Consider the following 18686-nt stretch of genomic DNA (forward strand, 5'->3'; position numbering starts at 1 on the left):
GTTTTTTATCCATATTTTTGATTGTACATTTTATTTATTCATGAATTCTGCATAAATGATCTTCCATAGAAATTGACCCAAACTATAGTAAACACACGAAATGATGACGTCACTACTTAAGGTGTATAACGATGACATTCTACACAACGGTTTGGAGGTGCCTAATGTTTTTTTTGTTTTTTTTACATGGTGGTCACCACTTATCAAGGCTCGGAAGCCACTCAGGGATAAGGGTTATTGCAAGTACAGTACGTTAGTGTGGAGATTTAATGAAGTATTTACTTAAGAGGGCGGTTCATTAGGAATTTGTTAACGTTGGACTTGAAGACATCCAAGTTGTGGTCAGGTGGGAAGCAGGCAGACGGAACAGAGTTCCACAGGCGTGCAGTTCTAAGAAAGAAGCTTTGTTCATGGAATCCATGTTTTGATTTAGGCAAAGATAAAGAGTGGGGGAAATTTTTCACAGTGGATTCAGCTAATGTAATATAAACCAATTTTTTTACCACTAATTCTAAATCCAAAGTCGTAAAACCACAAATAATTGTCTAAAAAATTGTGGTTTTATGGCTGCCACCGGGACTTCAAATAAGTGGTTGAAAAAATTATTATTATTAATTGATACCTATTTTTCAGTTATAACTAATTTCCGTTAAGATGTCAATTTTCCACCTTAAAGTTAAAAAGAATTCGAAGTTTTACTTAAAATAGCAATTTTAAGGAAAAAGCAAGTGTATAAGATAAACCTAGAAAAAAGTTATTTTTTTATTATTTGGAAAAAATTATAAAACTAAAAGAAATTAGTTTGAAAACTTATTTTAAATTTAAAATATAAACAGCAAAGAACTTCGTTGAAATAATATTTATTGTTAAAGAAATTTGTCCACCAATGAAATAATACGTATCCGTAACAGCTGCTGTGTTTTTGAATTTTGTGAATAAATGTAAATGCTTTTTATATTTTGATTATTTTAAATCGAAAATAGCCGATATTGAGTGAGAAAAATAGGGACACAGGCAGTATTTTCCCCTACACTTTGAATTAAAGTTTTAAAAAAAAAATTTTTTTTTTGGTTTTCTATTTAATATTAACGTCAAAGCGTCAAATTAAAGAACAGTAGTTATTCCCCTTTAACAACAACAACAACAACAAAACACTTGTAGTCATTACACTGCCCCAACCGCACCAAAAAAAGAAAAAAAAAAAAGCTAATCAACTGAACTTTCCAGACCGAATGTTGCCCATGACAATTAGCTATTAACTTTTAGGTGTAAATGACAGTAGAGAGAGCAAGCTGAGAAAAATGCAGTTATGGCTAATTCCATAGTCAGTTGTGAGTGACTAAGAAAGAGATTGGACATTTATGATTTTTAGTTGAAAGTAGATATATTTAATAGATGAAACAAACCAGGGGGATATTAGAGTTATTTGAAGAGATGAAGCAGATCTGATTGAACAAGCAAGTAGATGACTGAGCAGACAATAACCGGTCTCAGAGAAATGATCTCAGATCTTAGCTGATATCCTGGATTTGGCTAATCCATCAAAGATGTCAGAAAAAGAGCACCAACAAAACACACATGCACTCATACCAGTGTTCAACAAGTCAAGTTTACACAATATTTGGGCGCGTTGCTTGCATTGGATGAAGTAAAGAATAGATACCCCGTAGCAGACGACGACGCCTGGCGGTGCCAGGCGCACAATTTAACTAACACCGGTGATTCGACCTTGACATTGGCACAAGCACATGGCGTCAGTTGTTTTTAAACACGTCAAATAGCAAACATGCTCGAATATTCACCAGCATTTTTTAAAAAAATATATTTACAAAACCTTTGAAGATTTTAAAGAAAAAGTATATATTTACAAAACATTTTTTTTAAATAAGTAACAAAATGAACGTATTTAAATAAACGGGTGTCTCTTTCTGTTTCGGATTTTTGCGACCAAGATTGATTTTTATGTGCCGTGTTTTGGGGGCTTCTGTGTGCGTTTTTAAGACAATTCAATATTTATTCTTTAAAACATTAACTTCAGCGACAATTAATATATTTTCAAAGTAATATTTTTAAATATTACATTTTTACGAATATTCGCGAGCAAGATTTAAAAAAAAAAGACGAGGTGTTTTTTTTTTTCAATTAAATTATATACTTTATTTGAACTTTCAACAAACTTTTACAGACATAAAAATAGACTTTATAGATATTTTATAATAATTTTTTAAAAATATATTTAACGAAAAGTTTTTTTTTTATCATTCCATGGTGAATAAAATTTCAAAGTAATAAATGGTGAAAAAAAATATCTCGAAAAGAAAAAACACCTCGTCTTTTTTTTTTGTTTTAAATAAAACTTTAATTTTAAAATTTCGATGTTTGAAAAACAGTCCATAATATATATTTCATTATAAAAGTTCTATTTTTGTTTGATAAAAAGAATAAAACAGTTAATAAAAAAAAACAGTCCATTAAGTTCAAATAAAGACTGTTTGAATAAAAGTTATAAAAAAAAGATATGAATAAAATAATTTTTTTTTTTTATCTCGATTGTTTATACTTGTGATTTTATTATGCATAAAAAATTGCCTCGGCCTAAAAGGATTTCTCCTTCACTGACCACCGACATACATCGCACTGTAAATAAATATTGAATTGTATTAAAAACGGACGAAAAAGAAATGGCCAAAACCGTATAGAATGAACCTTTTTTTTTTAAGTTTTATTCAAACAGTCTTTATTTGAACTTTTTTTTTTAATCTTGCTCGCGAATATTCGTAAAAATGTAATATTTAAAAATATTATTTTGAAAATATATTAATTGTCGCTGAAGTTAATGTTTTAAAGAATAAATATTGAATTGTCTTAAAAACGCACACAGAACCCCCCCCCCCAAAACACGGCACATAAAAATCAATCTTGGTCGCAAAAATCCGAAACAGAAAGAGACACCCGTTTATTTAAATATCTTTTATTTAAATACGTTCGTTTTGTTACTTATTTTAAAAAAATGTTTTGTAAATATATACTTTTTCTTTTAAATCTTCAAAGGTTTTGTAAATATATTTTTTAAAAAATGCTGGTGAATATTCGAGCATGTTTGCTATTTGACGTGTTTAAAAACAACCGACGCCATGTGCTTGTGCCAATGTCAAGGTCGAATCACCGGTGTTAGTTGAATTGTGCGCCTGGCACAGCCAGGCGGCGTCGTCTGCTACGGGGTATCTATTCTTTACTTCATCCCTTGCATTTAATGCAACTTATAGACTATGCTTTGCACCCTCAACAGATGCTTCAGCATAGTCATGATAAGATGTAGATGAAGAGAAAACCATAGCATACATGCATTTTGTGAGTCAGCGATCATCAATGAGCCAACTGCAACCTTTTGACATGGTCAACAAGGGGCAGCCAGCCTGGTTATACAAATGGAGCTGCTAGAATATCAGACTGATTCAACCCCCCCCATCCCCAAGAAGACAGAAACCGGAAGATGCTGTCCTTTTTTAGTATGACTAATTGAAAAGTTCACTAGAAAAGCGCCACCTAGCACCAAATGTTAGCAAAAGGGGTAGACAATTTCATTCAAATAAAGTTGGGAATGACACAAGGTGTTACAGTGATAAGTTTAAAAAATACATACATGAACTTTGTCACCTAAATTCTAGTAAGCAACGGAAAAAAATAAAGTCTTTTTATTTCAATTATTTATGTATTAATTTATTTACCTGTCTGTTTATCTTAACCGCATGCCCTATAATGACACAAAAAAAAAACAAAAAAAAAAACAAAAAAAAAACATAATTATTGTTATTATTAGAAATTTTTTTGTCAAATTGTGATTTATATTCGCTTGCTATTTTTGTTAAAATAAACGCATTCTGCATGCGTTTTTATAAGAATGGAAGATGCTGTTCTTTTTTAGCATGACTAATTGAAAAGTCTACTAGTAAAGTGCCGCCTAGCATCCAAATGTTAGCAAAGAGGTAGACAATTGCATTTAAATCAAGTCTGGAATGACATGACAAGTTACAGCAAGCAGTTTCAAGAATATACACATAAACTTTGCCAACTAAATTCTGGTAAATAACAATAAAAGAAAAGTATCTTCCTTATTTGAGTTAGTAAGACGGGAACCTATCATCGTTTTTTTCCATAAAATGAATGACGATTTTAACTTATATAAGTAGAATACTTAGTTTTTTTTGTTTTTTTTAATGGAGAGTAGACAATGCATTATGGATGCATTCTCAGCAGGCCTCGTAACTTTCACTTCTCTTAATTTGTCCCTAGTCCTTGTTCAGAATGGGTGATGTTTCTGACAAAGGGAGAAGAAAAAGCTGTATACTAGGTCAGCAGTCTTTTTCCGTGAGCAGTTGCCAAGATGTCCGAATTTTTCTCTGTCTATTTCTATCTTTGTGGTTACGTCACTAATAAAGGTGCCGGAGGTAAATGTCTTAACTGGGCTGATAAGTCAAGGACCCAAACCTTGGATTACCCCTTAAGGAGGCCGTCTCCTATCAGTAGATGTAAAATACTGGGGCTGCTGTATTGTTATTTAGTGAATGGATTTTGGACTATGCAGTAGCTTCTGGTGGACCTCTCGATGCCATATTAATGGGTAATGATACAGCTTTACCTTTTCATGGTCTGCAAAAGATCATTCTTTGTTTCTTTTTCTCCTATACTCTCCCTCTCTAACCTGCTCTAGCCAACTCTGTAGACCTGTTCCACATATCTCCATACTCCATCATGGAAAGTCTCAAGAAACAAAACAAGGTTAAACCTAGAACTAACTTCCAATGTAGACCCCCACTACTAGGTCTCCTCCTCCAACATCAGGGGTCTACTTTCAACCTTCCAGAAATTGAAATCCAATTACGGAAGCCCAAACCTGACCTATTGTTCCTGTGTGAAACTAGCATTAAACCAACTATTTCCCCCAAGATGAGTTCGTGATTAAAGGATATTCTAACAAGATTTTATAGATGTACGCATATTTCTGACTACATAATTCTTTCATGATCCCCTGCTGTTTATTAGTGAAGCTATGTATGAATAGAACTGAATTAAATTTTTGGAAGAAGAGTTTTATTCAAATTAATGGTAATCTCTTTTTCTTCTTACCTAACGACGCCTAGTGAATAGACACTCAATCATATTCTTCTTCCTTGTACGAGTGTCCCAATCCCAAAATTTATTTGAAAATAATTTATATGGTCATGATTTTGTTTGGTTCTCAAATGTTTTAGGATAAATTCATAACTCATCCACTGTATTTACTCAGCATTAACCAGGTGAAGGTATTAGAGAAAAATAATTTAAAATACAGCCATGTTTATTTGTAAAATATTTAAGGTTTCATTTTAGTTTTATCTTACTTTATTTTTAATTTAATCTAATAAAATTATCTTATCAGATTTTATGAATATCATTGATAGCAATCTGATAAATCATTATTGATTCCGACTAAAAGCTAAATTTTCATTTTTTTTTGCTATCTGAACCATATTTATTTTTTTATATACAAAAACTAGAATATCGCTAAAATATTAAATAGTTAAAATTAATTTTCTAAACAGAATAATTTTGTATTACCTTTATGTCCTCCTTACGGAAATTAAAATCAAGATATAATGATACTAAGGTTTATGTCTAGAATCCTTATTCCAAATTTTCATCATAAGCAATTACATGATAATGATTCTAGAAACATCTAAAATTTAAACTTAAACCATCTGAAATTCAGAGATTCTTCGTTAATTGGTGCTACTGACTAGATTAAATTCAAAGCAAATTATTATGCCTCATAAAAATCCATTTGGGGAATATTTATTACTCCATGTCCAATATCTATTCTTAAAATTTCACTTTTAACTTGTGAGAAGGCTAACAGATACGGACAGCAACTTCTTTTATTAGTACAGACATTTTTTGGTCGTCATGTCTGAAATTGTTAATGTGATTTAAAGTACTATCGTATTTTTTTTTAGTATTTAAGGGAAAATATTTAAAACATTACAATTATTTTTTAAACTAAATAGATGGTAATAAAGTTGCCCCAAAAGTCCATTATCAAGGACTAATAAGCAATCGCTTGTGTTATTTCATTGAAATCAGATTTTTTTTTTTAATGTTGTAAGCATGCCTGACTGTACTATCATGCAGATTGCAAAAGTTTAAATGTAATGAGGACATCTCGATCATCTCCAACGTGGTCACAAATAGTACTCCCTTTTGTCCAAGTAGCAAGATGCCTTATTTAGAGGTTATTTCATTTGTTGCTATTTAGGTTATTGTTGAAAATTGCCTCCATTTTAACAATTTTCCTATCCAGAATGATTTTTTATTAAATGAAATTGAAATACATTTCACTATTTTAAAAAACAAAGAATCATAAACTACAAAAAGAACTGGCTATTCAGAAGGAAGTATTGATTTTATAGGAAAGAACTTATGGATAACACAATCAAGAATTTGATTATTTATTATATAGATTGTCCACTGCTCTTAATTCTTGACAAGTAAAGTCAGTAATGTTTATTTCTGGGATTTGTAAATGAAGAATAATAACAAGCAAATAATTGTTACACAACAACTTAAAAAATATGTCTACAATTTGGCTTATTTGTATAATTTGAACTACTATTGCCAACTTGGTTATTGTTATTTATCTCCTTCCCAGTGAGAGAAGATGTGACCTAAAGTCAAAAAGTGGAATTGAAAAGCTGGTATTGAGGTCTTAGATCTATAAAAAAGTACCTGGGTAGCTCTGTTGATATGGTAGAGGTGTCTCATATGATGAGCAATAAATTAATCCTCTTTCAAAGCACAAGAAAGTAAATCTGAGATGGGTGGACTATTTAGAACTACATAGAACTGTAGCTTAACAGAGCAGGGCCAGAAGATGCCACAATGGACCCCCCTATCTGCTGGACTGATCATTGAGGATGTATCCTTAACTGGTATGAATAAAGCACTCCGTTGTTATGTTCATATTCAGGTGTAGGTTTTCCAACTTGGAACTTTCTATTTGATCAAGAATCTTGATGTTGAGTTTAGGAACTGCAATGACAGTGCAGATAGACCAAAGGATAAGTGGTCACAACTAGCATGTGCTCGCTGTAAGGAAACAGTAGCTGTGTATGGGAGCAAACGTGGAATTGTTTAATTTTGAGACAACAGTTTTGATTATGCAAAACAGGCACTTTTGGCCGCCCAAAAAGAGCAGAATAAAACAAGTGACATTTTCGCTTAAGGATGAGATCTTTTTCAGATGCCAGCCAGCTCACATTGTTTGCATGTTCCGTCGGCAATAATTTCATTTTGGATTGCCACTTAGTTGAATCAAGGTGAGTACTGCTGCTACGTAGAAAGAACATATCTTTTGTTGTTGAAAAGACGAAAGAATCAAACATTTTATTTATTCCAAGGGGGTAAATTGATCTCATCCTGTCAGCTATGATCAGGTAAAAGTGTTAACTTTTCTGTTATTTCTAGTTATTATCACCTATAGTAAGGACAAAACCATCAACAGAAGCGAGTCACTAATACTCGATTCTGGCTGAAATTCCATCCTGATTCCAGAGTTCAACACAAAGAGTCACTAGTTTGAATAGAAGGTTTCCCTGTTTAAAAATTTTGTGCAAAAATTGAATGCATGTGTATGAAAACAAACATGGCGACCAGTGAAAACAATATGGAATAGATTGGATAATAAAGGTTTTTATATCATTAGCCTAGAATTGATAAATGAAAAGTCCCTTATATAATAGGCGTGTTTCTGTTCTTGTTAAGTGGTTCCAATATGGGAGATCAATTTACTAGAATGTTGTATTATAAACTGAGCACCCCCTACAAATATTTAAATATTGAATTTTTTCTTTTTTTCCGATAATCTGGTAGATAATAATCCGTTGAAAAAATTGAAAAAAGAAGAAAAAAGAAAATACTCAGGGTGTGTGCATTGTACAGGTGCGCCAACAGAGATGCCAAACTTGAAGATAACCATTTTTTTTTTTAAACTTTTCAACCTCAAATAAGGCATCTTGCTACTTGGAAAAAAGGGAGTACTATTTGTGACCATGTTGGAGATGAGCGAGATGTCCGCATTACATTTAAACTTTTGCAATCTGCATGATAGTACAGGCAGGGAAGCAGGAAACTGGGAAGGAATTTCAAAATCTAGCAGTTTGAGAGAAAAACAGCCATGTTTATTGCTAGCTTAATTTATTAACTCGGCACTCGCTGTTTTTTCGAACTGAATAAAAGCTTTAAAATATGTTAAAAGATAAAAAAAAACGTATCAAGGTAGGTAGAAGAGTGACTTACCTTATCTTTGGTAACATTTATTTGTTATATATTCAAATTTTCGACCCTTTTTTTTTTTTTGTTTGTTAGCTTCTCTGCTAAATAACTTAAAAAAACTATTAGAGTAAAAGGCTTCTCAGTATCATTGTGGTGAAGGGGTGGGATTAACGTTATTGAAGTTGCAGACATTTGTTTCAAAACAAATATTATTATAAAAAGAAAAATTATACAGATTGATGGCGAAAGCACTGAGGAATTTTCACATGCCCACTAGTAATCTATAATATAAATCTCACCTGTCTGTTTAAATGTTTGTATGTATGTATGTATGTCTGCCTAAAACTTTCGACAGAGACAATGGATTTTCACAAGATCAGTATCAATTTGAAGCGCGACGTCTTGGACAACAAATATAAAAAATTGGCCCAAAACATTAATTCCTTCACCTTCAACTAGGCAATTTTTTACAAGGTGGGGGTAGATATTTTGCAAGCCATTTTTGTAAGTCATCGCATTGGTTGGATTGACTTTGCCTAATTTTAACGTTTCAAACTTCCAGTCGTGTCATGAGGTAGGGGTAAGATGTCAGATTTTCTTTCACTTTCTTTTCTGCCTTTGCATCATGGGTTCGAGCCTGCCTGGCTACTCAACACACACACATACCTCCGGGCACCCAGGGTGGTAATTATTAAAACAGACAAGAAAATTAATATTTTTTTTTATTAATTTTAAAAAACTTTTGGTGCAACTACATTATATTAGCAAAGTTTAAACTTTTTAATTACTGGATTTCAAGGTAAACTAATGGTTCTACTTAATTGTCAGGTTACAGTAAGAAATATATCCAAAGATTATGAAAAAATGATAAGATAGACAAAAAATATTAAAGAAAACATTTTTTGATGAAATTAGCGAAAATAAAATGTTTGATAAGTCAAACTAAAACACTTAGTGTTTTTTAGTAATTGATTTAACGGTACTTCTTCGTTATAAGAGCGAAATCAGAAAAAAATTTTCATTAAAAACTAATGGTACCTACTTATCTTTTATTTTAATTAAAAACAATGTTATTTACCTGATTGTCACGTCATGATTAGTTAAATATTAGGTATGATATTAACTGTCGACACCCACAACAAAAAATACAAGTAAAAACTAGTAAAATGAAATTAATTCATCGTCATTTTTACTCTATATTGGAGAGGAATGATCAGGGTTTAAATCACATAGAAACATTCTTTATTTTACACTAAAATAAAACAGACGAAATTTGATTTGTACATAAGATAACCAAAACATAAAAAATGAGAACATAATTATGGCGTCTTAAATATACAAAAAACTGGTCTTATAAAACATTAAAAATATGGGGGGGGGGAACTTAATACAAATATACATCATATCTTATTAAAGTTTTTGTTCAATCATTATTCAAGTGAAATATAACAATAAGTCTTACCTTTAGCTTGAAATATTATGAAAAATACACATATAGATATGTATATCCAGAAAATTTTCATACAACACCTAAAACAATTGACTTCCGGTTTGATATGAAACCCGTTAACTGACAGAATTTCCTTTATTATTAATTTTCAATATCTTAATTTATAGGACAAAAAAAGTAATATTTAAATTGTTTTTATTAAATTTCTGTTTATTCTAGGAAATATTAATTTTTAATTCCTAAAACTAAGTTTTTAAATTTTTAACTTAATCCTTATCATCCTTATCCTAAATCCTTATCAGAAACATTTTCAATTCAAAATTTTTGGATGGACTAATAAACTAAAAATCATATTTTTATTTAAAATTAATGGATTATAAAACATTCCATGCACAAAAAATTTAATCTTAAGTCATACTTGTTTCAGTTACTTGGTTTAGAAATTATATTTTTGTTCTGACACAAGAAGCAAGTAATGCTATGATTTTTACCAGCGAAGTGCGAACTGATTACTGTGTCATTGGTCTTCTGTAGAAAAAATTATTCACGTTCGATTTCTAAATAAATTTTTTTTAATTATTCACTATTCAAAAACGGCATTAAAAAAATATTAACAGTAAGATTGTCTGTTTATTCATAACAAGTTTTAAGAGCAAATAGTCTACATTCTTTTTTTTTTTTCACAAACCTTGAAAAATTCAATCATTAAAAAAAAAAAAAGAAATAATTTCGGAAATCTTTTAAAATTACACAAGTAAAGGTTATGGTACAAAGATGGGGTCCGAAAATCAAGCCTCGTTCTGAATACGGGCTACGTGGTACTCTGTCACAGGTGTCGAGGGAGAACCTAGCCCCTTTGAATAAAGTGCTATTGTTAACTTCAAACAACAGAAAAACGGAAAAGGTGTAATATACAACAAATAAATGCTACCAAAGGCAAGATAAGTTAAAAAGAAAAACAAGAAGCAAAGAAATTAAAGAAAGATAGGTTAAAAAGAAAAACAAGAAGCAATTCAAAGAATTAAAGAAAGAGGCTGTTTCAAAGAATTTTCGACCATTTATTACTATAGACAACAGATTTTTTTAAAAACTAAACAGTTCACAGAATTAGAATTTTTTGTGCTTATGAATTTTTGTTACTGCGTTTTTTTCTTAAATAATATTTTCAAGTTAAATTAAAGTTTTACGATATCTTTTTTATTAAATTGTTAGATGAAAGTAAAGAACAGTTAGAAAACACCCTCCCCTCCCCATTTTAAGAATAGCTTTCTAAATAATAATATTATTTCAGCACGGTAACAAAAATGCATATTTTTTTAAATTCGATTCAACAGTTCAAAGGATTAGAATTTTTAAAAATTCAACAATCGAAAGAATTTACATTTCTCCTTCGACACCAGTTCCACCTATTCCTGAACTCAGAACAAGGCTGAATATTGAGACCCCATCTTTATACCATAACCCAAGTAAAAAACTGTCAAATGTAAATAATAAATAATCTATATAATTATAAAACTCAAATGACCTTGTAATGGGTGTTGTAACCCAACCTCCGGTTTACGACTTCCGGTTGCGCATGCGTACATAAACAAATAATCAACGCGACAATAAAACGTATTATTTTACTGTGTACCTTTTCAGCGTCCCAATTGTTTTTTTTCGCATTTAAATTATCCAAATAAACAATTGTCAATACTTTCTGCATTTTTTTACATCATTCATTTCCGAATTACGTTTAAGTTATTTTAACATAATTTTCTTACAAATAAATCTACTTTAACCTGTTGACTACCATAAGAGCATTTTACAACGGAGATTTACCCACCACCTTCATTTTTTAAAAAATTTATTCTCCATTTTTTAATACACCTTTCTTAAAAAACATTCATACCTTTTCTTCTACACTACCAACATAAATAAATAACCCCGAAAATATGTTTTTTTTAGTTTGCGTTACAAATAAATAATCAACGCAATAATAAAACATTGTTTTATTGTGTACGTTTTCAGTGTCCCAATTTCTTTTTTTGCATTTAAATTAAAAGATATATCAAAATTTGAATTTAACTTTAAGTATTATGGTATCTGTTCAGTGCACATTTACCTATGAGTATGGCACACCACTTATAATTCAATAACTGTAAGTTTTTTTTTTTTCAAAAATAAAAAATTATAAACAGAACGACTCATAGAAATCTATCTATATTCTTTTTTTATTTTAATATACTTTCATAGAAATGTTTCTGCTATGTCACAAAAAACCCTATTTTCTTTATGTCACAAGTGTCACGCTCATACATTAATTCCATAGTTATTAGCTACTGACCCAACGGGTCATGGGTAGTCTAGTTTTTTTTTTAAATTTGTAAAACTTAAATAATTTTAGGTTCTCCTTGACTTGTAGTCTCCAAATTTGAGGCTTGTTTTTGTCTGCAAAATTTTAATCACGTGATTACGGTGTAGCGAGAATAAAATAAACCATTCAGTAAGTGTCGCTTGTTATGGATTTAGCTGAAAAATAAACCAGTTATTTTTGGAAGAGGGTGTGTAAAATATACGCTTTTTTTTTGTTGTTTTTTTTTTATTATTTTATATCACGTTATATATAGTTGAGCTTTTTAAAAATAAATTTACGTCCAAATATGTAGAAATAAAATTCGGTTTCATTTTTCCCATTTTCAGCTTTTGGGGGAATTTTTGGAAATTTCACCGGTTTTACAGAGAGTAAAATATATACACATATCTAGAATTGGTACGGTTTTACAATTTGTCATTGTTCTGGGGGAAACAACTCTCTTTTACTAAGAGATTCGTTAAATTTTTTTCATTTCATAATTTTAAGACGCTGATAATGCTGTCAGTAAATTTACACGAGTGGTTTACAGCAACATACTTTAGGTATCCCCAAAAACAATGTGAAAAACGGAGCGCATGTTCCCGTGATGTCAGACTTGTGTTAGCTATACGAACTATGGAAAAGCAGAAGCGACTTAATGATTTTTTTAAAACCTTTGTTTATCTTCTTCAAACTGCAATTAATAATTAATCTTTGTTATAATTTTGTTAGGTTTTAAGATTTACACAGTTTAATGATTAATAATATTATAAACATTTGTATAATAAATATGAAATACGGTTTTACTGAATGTTCTTTTGGTTACCTACAGGCTTCCATATTTTGTTCAGTAAAAAGAGACAAACAAAATATGACGGGGGGGGGGGGCTACAAAATACTTAATATTTGTGCAATAATATTTTCAAATCGGTTTTAACCTGGCGATAAAATAGCTGACAAGAGCCATGTTTATGTAAAAACTTAATATTAAAAAAAAAAATTTAAACACAATTAAAAATCTATATTGTAACGAACATTTTGAAATAATGGAATTTTAATCGTTTTAATCTTTTAAAAATTAATTAATGTTTACGAAGTTTCTTTTTCTTGGCAATTCAATTGTATATATTAATTCGAAAAAACACTATTAAAAAAAAAAAAACATATCAAATTTATATCATTTTTTTAATTGCAACTTCAAGGTAAATTTTTGATCAATATGTGCATTTAAATTTTAGAAAATAATTTTTTTTTTACTTATGTTTTATAATAAATAGAAATTTCGATAGATTTAAATATATTTTGTTCGAATTTCGAAAAAATAAATAGGGGGGGGGGGCACATACTAAAAATATATTTCCCCTCATATATTTTACAGAAACTGCATTTTATATGTAATTTCATTCTAAAATGGATAAGTATCGAAAATTTCACGAAAATCTGACCATTAGTTGATTTTTGCTAGATTTATTAAACGCGGGTATGTTTTTGTAGCAGAAACAAATAGAACTCTTTTTCTTGTGCATCTGACTGTGCGATATGGCACATACTGACCAATCAGAGGCATAGCGCAGGGACCTTCCTTACCCCCTAAGGAACTCTAACTGCTTCCATTCTGGACGAGAAAAACTCCTCCTTTTTCCAGCCAGACGCTAAAGAGAGCGGACCTGTTTCCTCACTCTCCCTTTCTGCCTACACCGGTATCGACGATTCCCACTTGGGAATAACTACCGGGCAAAGGCAGACAAGTTTTATCCTAGTTATATCTTTTTGGCATCTTACCCTGACTCGCTTCAATAAACCTTTTCCTTATTAAGTTTTACGAAGTTGTTTGTTTGTTTATTCAGTAGCTTGTGTCTGATTATTTATTTTATTAGGGAGTGCCCGAAAAGCACTAACTCAACTCCTTAAATTTTCACGTTCGGAATGTCTACTACATGGGAACGTTATTTTAAAGCGCCAATTATGTAAACACGATTTTCATCGCGCAATTTCATTATTTTCGTTCGATGAAAAAAATTTTTTTTAAATTAGTACTAGTTTATTTTGCCCTTCTTTTAAATGGTACAAAAGTTATACTGATAATATTAATTTATAATAAAGTTACATAGTGTTACATATAGGGTGGGGTAATTCTGTGGTGAATTTTGGCAGTCCTTCTTAACATACTTTCATGTTTTTCTTTCTTTCTTTTTTTTCTGGAGGGAGTATTCAATTATAGAACTTGTATAGCCTTTAATGGGTGATTCTGCAGTTTAATTAATTGTTTTTCCGTAAGTAACGCGCCGACAATAATCGAGCAGAAAAGCCGTTTTATATTTCACAAACATCCTATTCATTGGGGGAGGGGAGGGGCAGGGGCACCCTCTAATTAAAAGAGAGTTGTTTCCCTCAGAATAATGACAAATTGTAAAACAGCGTCCTAGAATTTAGATTTTTTTTTTTTTAGAATCTTTCTTCTGCAAAAGTTACAATGAATCAATTTTATTTTACAAGTTTTTTTACTGTTATTATTTTCTATAGAAAACGCAAATTCCGTCTTTATTAGTGTCATACCTAATATAACTGCATTATTAGTAATGAAGATTATTACTATTTACTTGTCTCGCCGCGAAAAAATGTACGTTGACGACTGACATCAATTGTAACAAGACGGACATCAGTTACTTCCCCTGACTTTATGCCGTTTATAAACTTGAAATTGCTTCGAAAACTATTTTCATTGATAATTAACTTTCTATCTTACCAACGTTTGGATATGTTACTCGACATGAAAGTTATGTAGCTATCATTGGTTTTACTTGAACTTCAATATTTCGATTTTCGAATTTTTTTAATTAACAACTAACGCTTAGGTTTTGCCAACGAACGTGTACCTACTTTTGCATGTAACAAGTCAAATTGAAGCGTACATTATTGTTCCTATTTACAATGCCTCCCTACGGGACAGAGTTAGATACCAGGGTCGTTTTTTAACGTGGAGAAAAGGAAAAAAATAAAAATTGTCTCAGTCGTGAAGAATTTCTCCTCCACTGACAGAGAACAAGAAATTGAAGTGTAGCATCTGAAGAACAGATACTACACTTTGATCTCGAAAGCCAATGAGATGTTACATTACATTATGTTACAGCGTACATTATTGTTGCGTGATAATAAAGATTTTTAAACAAAAGAAGAAAAAACATACCTCGCCGTTAAATATATAATTTAGTTCAGGCATTCTATTGTCATCGTATCTTTGATGCTTTGACGACGAGCTTTCACTGTAATTTCCTTCGCGATCCTCATAACTGCGACGTTTTAGCATTTTCTTTTTTTTTTTTTTAAATATGTGAAAATAAACAAATCAACGTGGTTCTAATGTAAAGTCTCCGTTGACTTTTTTTACCTTTTTTGTGTGTGAAGTAACGCGAATGAAGGGCGATAACTCATTGCTATTTACATCAGTCGAAATTGTTGCAACTGGATTGCACTTGGTCGTCTCTAATAAAGATTAATGAGTTATCTCCCTTCATATACGTTACTCCATATAACATTTTTGGAAATTTCCCACTTCATTTTCCCATTCATTTATCCATTTCAATACACGGATGACGACAATTTTAATTACTTGCTCTTTTGGCCAAGATCAAAGGGTTTAAGTAGAAACAACCCCCTCCCACTACACACACAGATAAATACAAATTTAAAAGGGTAATCATGATAAAAGATGCTGCCCGAGAGAGAAATCTTTTAAAATTTCCAATAGAGACGAGATGGATCAACCAACCTCACCGTCCCCCCTCTTCTTTTTGAGTTGGTTTGTGCCTACATTTTTTTGTTCATTTTCCCAATTGTATTTTTTCCCCTGTGAATAAAAAATTTAATATCTCAAAGTGTAGTATCTGTTCTTCAGATGCTGCACTTCGGTGGAGGAGCAGTCCTTCACGACTGAGACAATTTTTTATTTTTGTACCTTTTCTCCACGTTAAAAAACGACCCTGGTGTCTAACCCTGAGCCGTGGGGAGGCATTGTAAATAGGTACACAGATGACGACAAAAAAAAAAAATGTATTTTTTCCTTGAGGAACTTATACATATCTCTGAAGATTTGTTTAGTAAATTTCTAACATTTAATTAAACACGTGTAAAATGGAACATATCAGCATATAAAACAATATGAATGTGAAATAAATAAATACTTCTATGGGTTTGGAATGTCATATATATATATATATATATATATATACATATATACATATATATATATATATATATATACGAACAAACAGTTAATAAAACATGTTAAAAAACACTTTGAAATGAGGTAAAAACATATTTAATCTGAAAAGGAAACACTAGATAAGTGGATAGTCCTTAATCCGCGGAGATTCAAAGAAATACTTTCCTTCTCATCAGAGGGTAGGAATTAGCAAAATGCGGGATCGGATTTTGCATGCAAAAGTATTTGATGAAACAACAAGTAAGTCAAAGATCTTACTTGATAACAAAAAAAGTGAAGCAGAGGGAATATGGTGAAGAAAAAGGTGATTACACATGAATGGATAGTCTGGTGGAAGATAAATAATCCAGTGACGGTAAAATCCAAATATATAACTTCAAGAAAGTTAATTGAATTTCCATTTGCACAAGTAAAATCCAAGGAAATCTCGTAATTGGAAGAAAATGGTCCATAATAATCCAAAGGCAGAAATCCATGGAATAATTCACAAAAATGTGTACAAGGAAAAAAGGAAAAAATTCCAATAATATTAATAAAAGAAAAATAAGATATGCTTTTACTCTACTGCCGAGACATAAATATAAATAAGAAAGATCAGGGAAGAAAAAGAGGAGAAAAAAATGGTGATAGAGTTAAATATAAAATAGAGAAACAAATGTCAAAATCACCCAGACAGGAAATGTTAAACGCCCGGAAAAAATATATAGGGCAAAATAATATAGGTCAACTGAAATGTACAGGTCATCACTTAAAAAAATGTCAGCAAGAGTTGTTAGAAGACACTAAATGGAAAATAAATAAATAAAATTAATAAATAAATAGAATATATATATATATATATATATATATATATATATATATATATATATATATATGAAATAAGAATTACAGTTAAGTTTACCAAAATGATCCAAGATGGCAAAACTAAAGTATATTATAAATATTAAAAAATTAATATTTATAAAGTAATCTCAACAGATTTCTGCCTTTTGGATTACTTTGGATCATCTTCCAATTATGCGATTCTCTTGGATTTTACTTGTGCAAATGGAAAGTTAACTAATTTTCTTGAATTCTTCATTTTTGGATTTTACTGTTATTGGATACTTTACCCTTTACCAGACTATCCACATGAAATCACTTTTTTATTCACTCTATTCCCTCTGTTTCACTTTTTGTTATCAAGTAAGATCTTACTTACTTGTAGTTTCATTAAATACTTTTGCAAGCAAAATCCGATTCCACATTTTGCTAAATCCTACCCTCTGATGAAAAGGAAAGTATTTCTTTGAAACTCCACAGATTAAGGACTATCCACTTATTTAGTGTTTCCTTTTTAAAATTAAATATGTTTTTTAACTCTTTGTTGAAGTGTTTTTTAACATGTTTTATTAACTACTTTGTGGGAGCCTTTCCTAGTCTCACACAAAAACACGCGTTCACATCTCAAGCTGTATTACTTGTCATATACATATGCGCACACAAACATATGCGCGCACGTCCACACACGTACATATATTCACGTTCGTGTGTATACACACACACGCTAACGTACACACATATACTCACATACGCACACACGTACGCACACAAGGGCAACGTCACTTCCCCTTTCAAAGGAAACCCACACATGCACAAAAGACCACCGGAAACAATTATAAAAGCAAGAGCAATAAGCAGCATCTTCTTTTTCGGACCAGCTCTCGAGCTGAAAGGTTCAGCGAACCAGCCGCCCCCCCCCTTTCGGGAGGTGCGCGCATCACGTCCCCTGCTACTATGTATGGGGCATGAGCTAACAGACAGTATGTACACTTTATACGTTTTCTATCTCCATGGCCTGGATTGACTTTTTCTCATTCTCTCTGTATACTACAATAGACTTTCCTCCTCACTAGCTAACAGCGAGAGACGCACACCAAACTGGATTGACTTTCTCTCTTTCTCTCTCTATGACAATAGACTTTCCTTCTCACCAGTAAACAGTGAGAGACGCACGCCAAACTAAACACGTGTAGTACCCTTTTCTTTCATGTGTTTCTCCACAAGTCCCGCAACAAATTGGCGCCCGACTGACGTGAAACGAACACGCATGGTGACTCTACTTTTTTTTACAGGAATTGTTTTGAGCGAGATGCGCGTTTTTATTGATAAAGAAAAAAACGAACATTTCAACAAAGAAAAACAAGTTAATTACTATCGACAAGAACCTCAACGAATTACAAACAACAATGATGTAACCCCTTGTCAGACTCGGCAGAAAAATAAACACGGAGCTGTCAACTTCATACCGAAAATAAAGAAAAATTCGAGCTCGACAAACATTTTTCACGGTTTCCTGCAACAAATGCAAGGAGCAAAATCACATAGGCCTA

At 31.4% G+C, this 18686-nt stretch overlaps 1 protein-coding gene across 3 annotated transcripts in view; it reads right to left on the reverse strand.

The window, feature by feature from the left end:
- The window catches only part of LOC145293188 (zinc finger CCHC domain-containing protein 17-like), a 129549-nt gene that overhangs the window by 94954 nt on the left and 15909 nt on the right, over nt 1-18686 (reverse strand). The window contains exon 1 of one of the 3 annotated variants that reach the window (XM_080139680.1): nt 15280-15556. The exons of 1 other annotated variant lie outside the window; for it this stretch is intronic. In XM_080139680.1, the coding sequence (XP_079995806.1) occupies nt 15280-15399 (120 nt within the window). In that variant the 5' untranslated portion in view covers nt 15400-15556. Of the gene's footprint in view, nt 1-3342; nt 3459-15279; nt 15557-18686 lie in introns of those variants that run through there. One more of the 3 variants, XM_080139682.1, reaches the window with a different exon arrangement.

The sequence above is a fragment of the Euprymna scolopes genome, chromosome 14 (assembly GCF_053919585.1).
Source record: "Euprymna scolopes isolate OS-2025 chromosome 14, ASM5391958v1, whole genome shotgun sequence".
NCBI lineage: Eukaryota > Metazoa > Mollusca > Cephalopoda > Sepiida > Sepiolidae > Euprymna > Euprymna scolopes.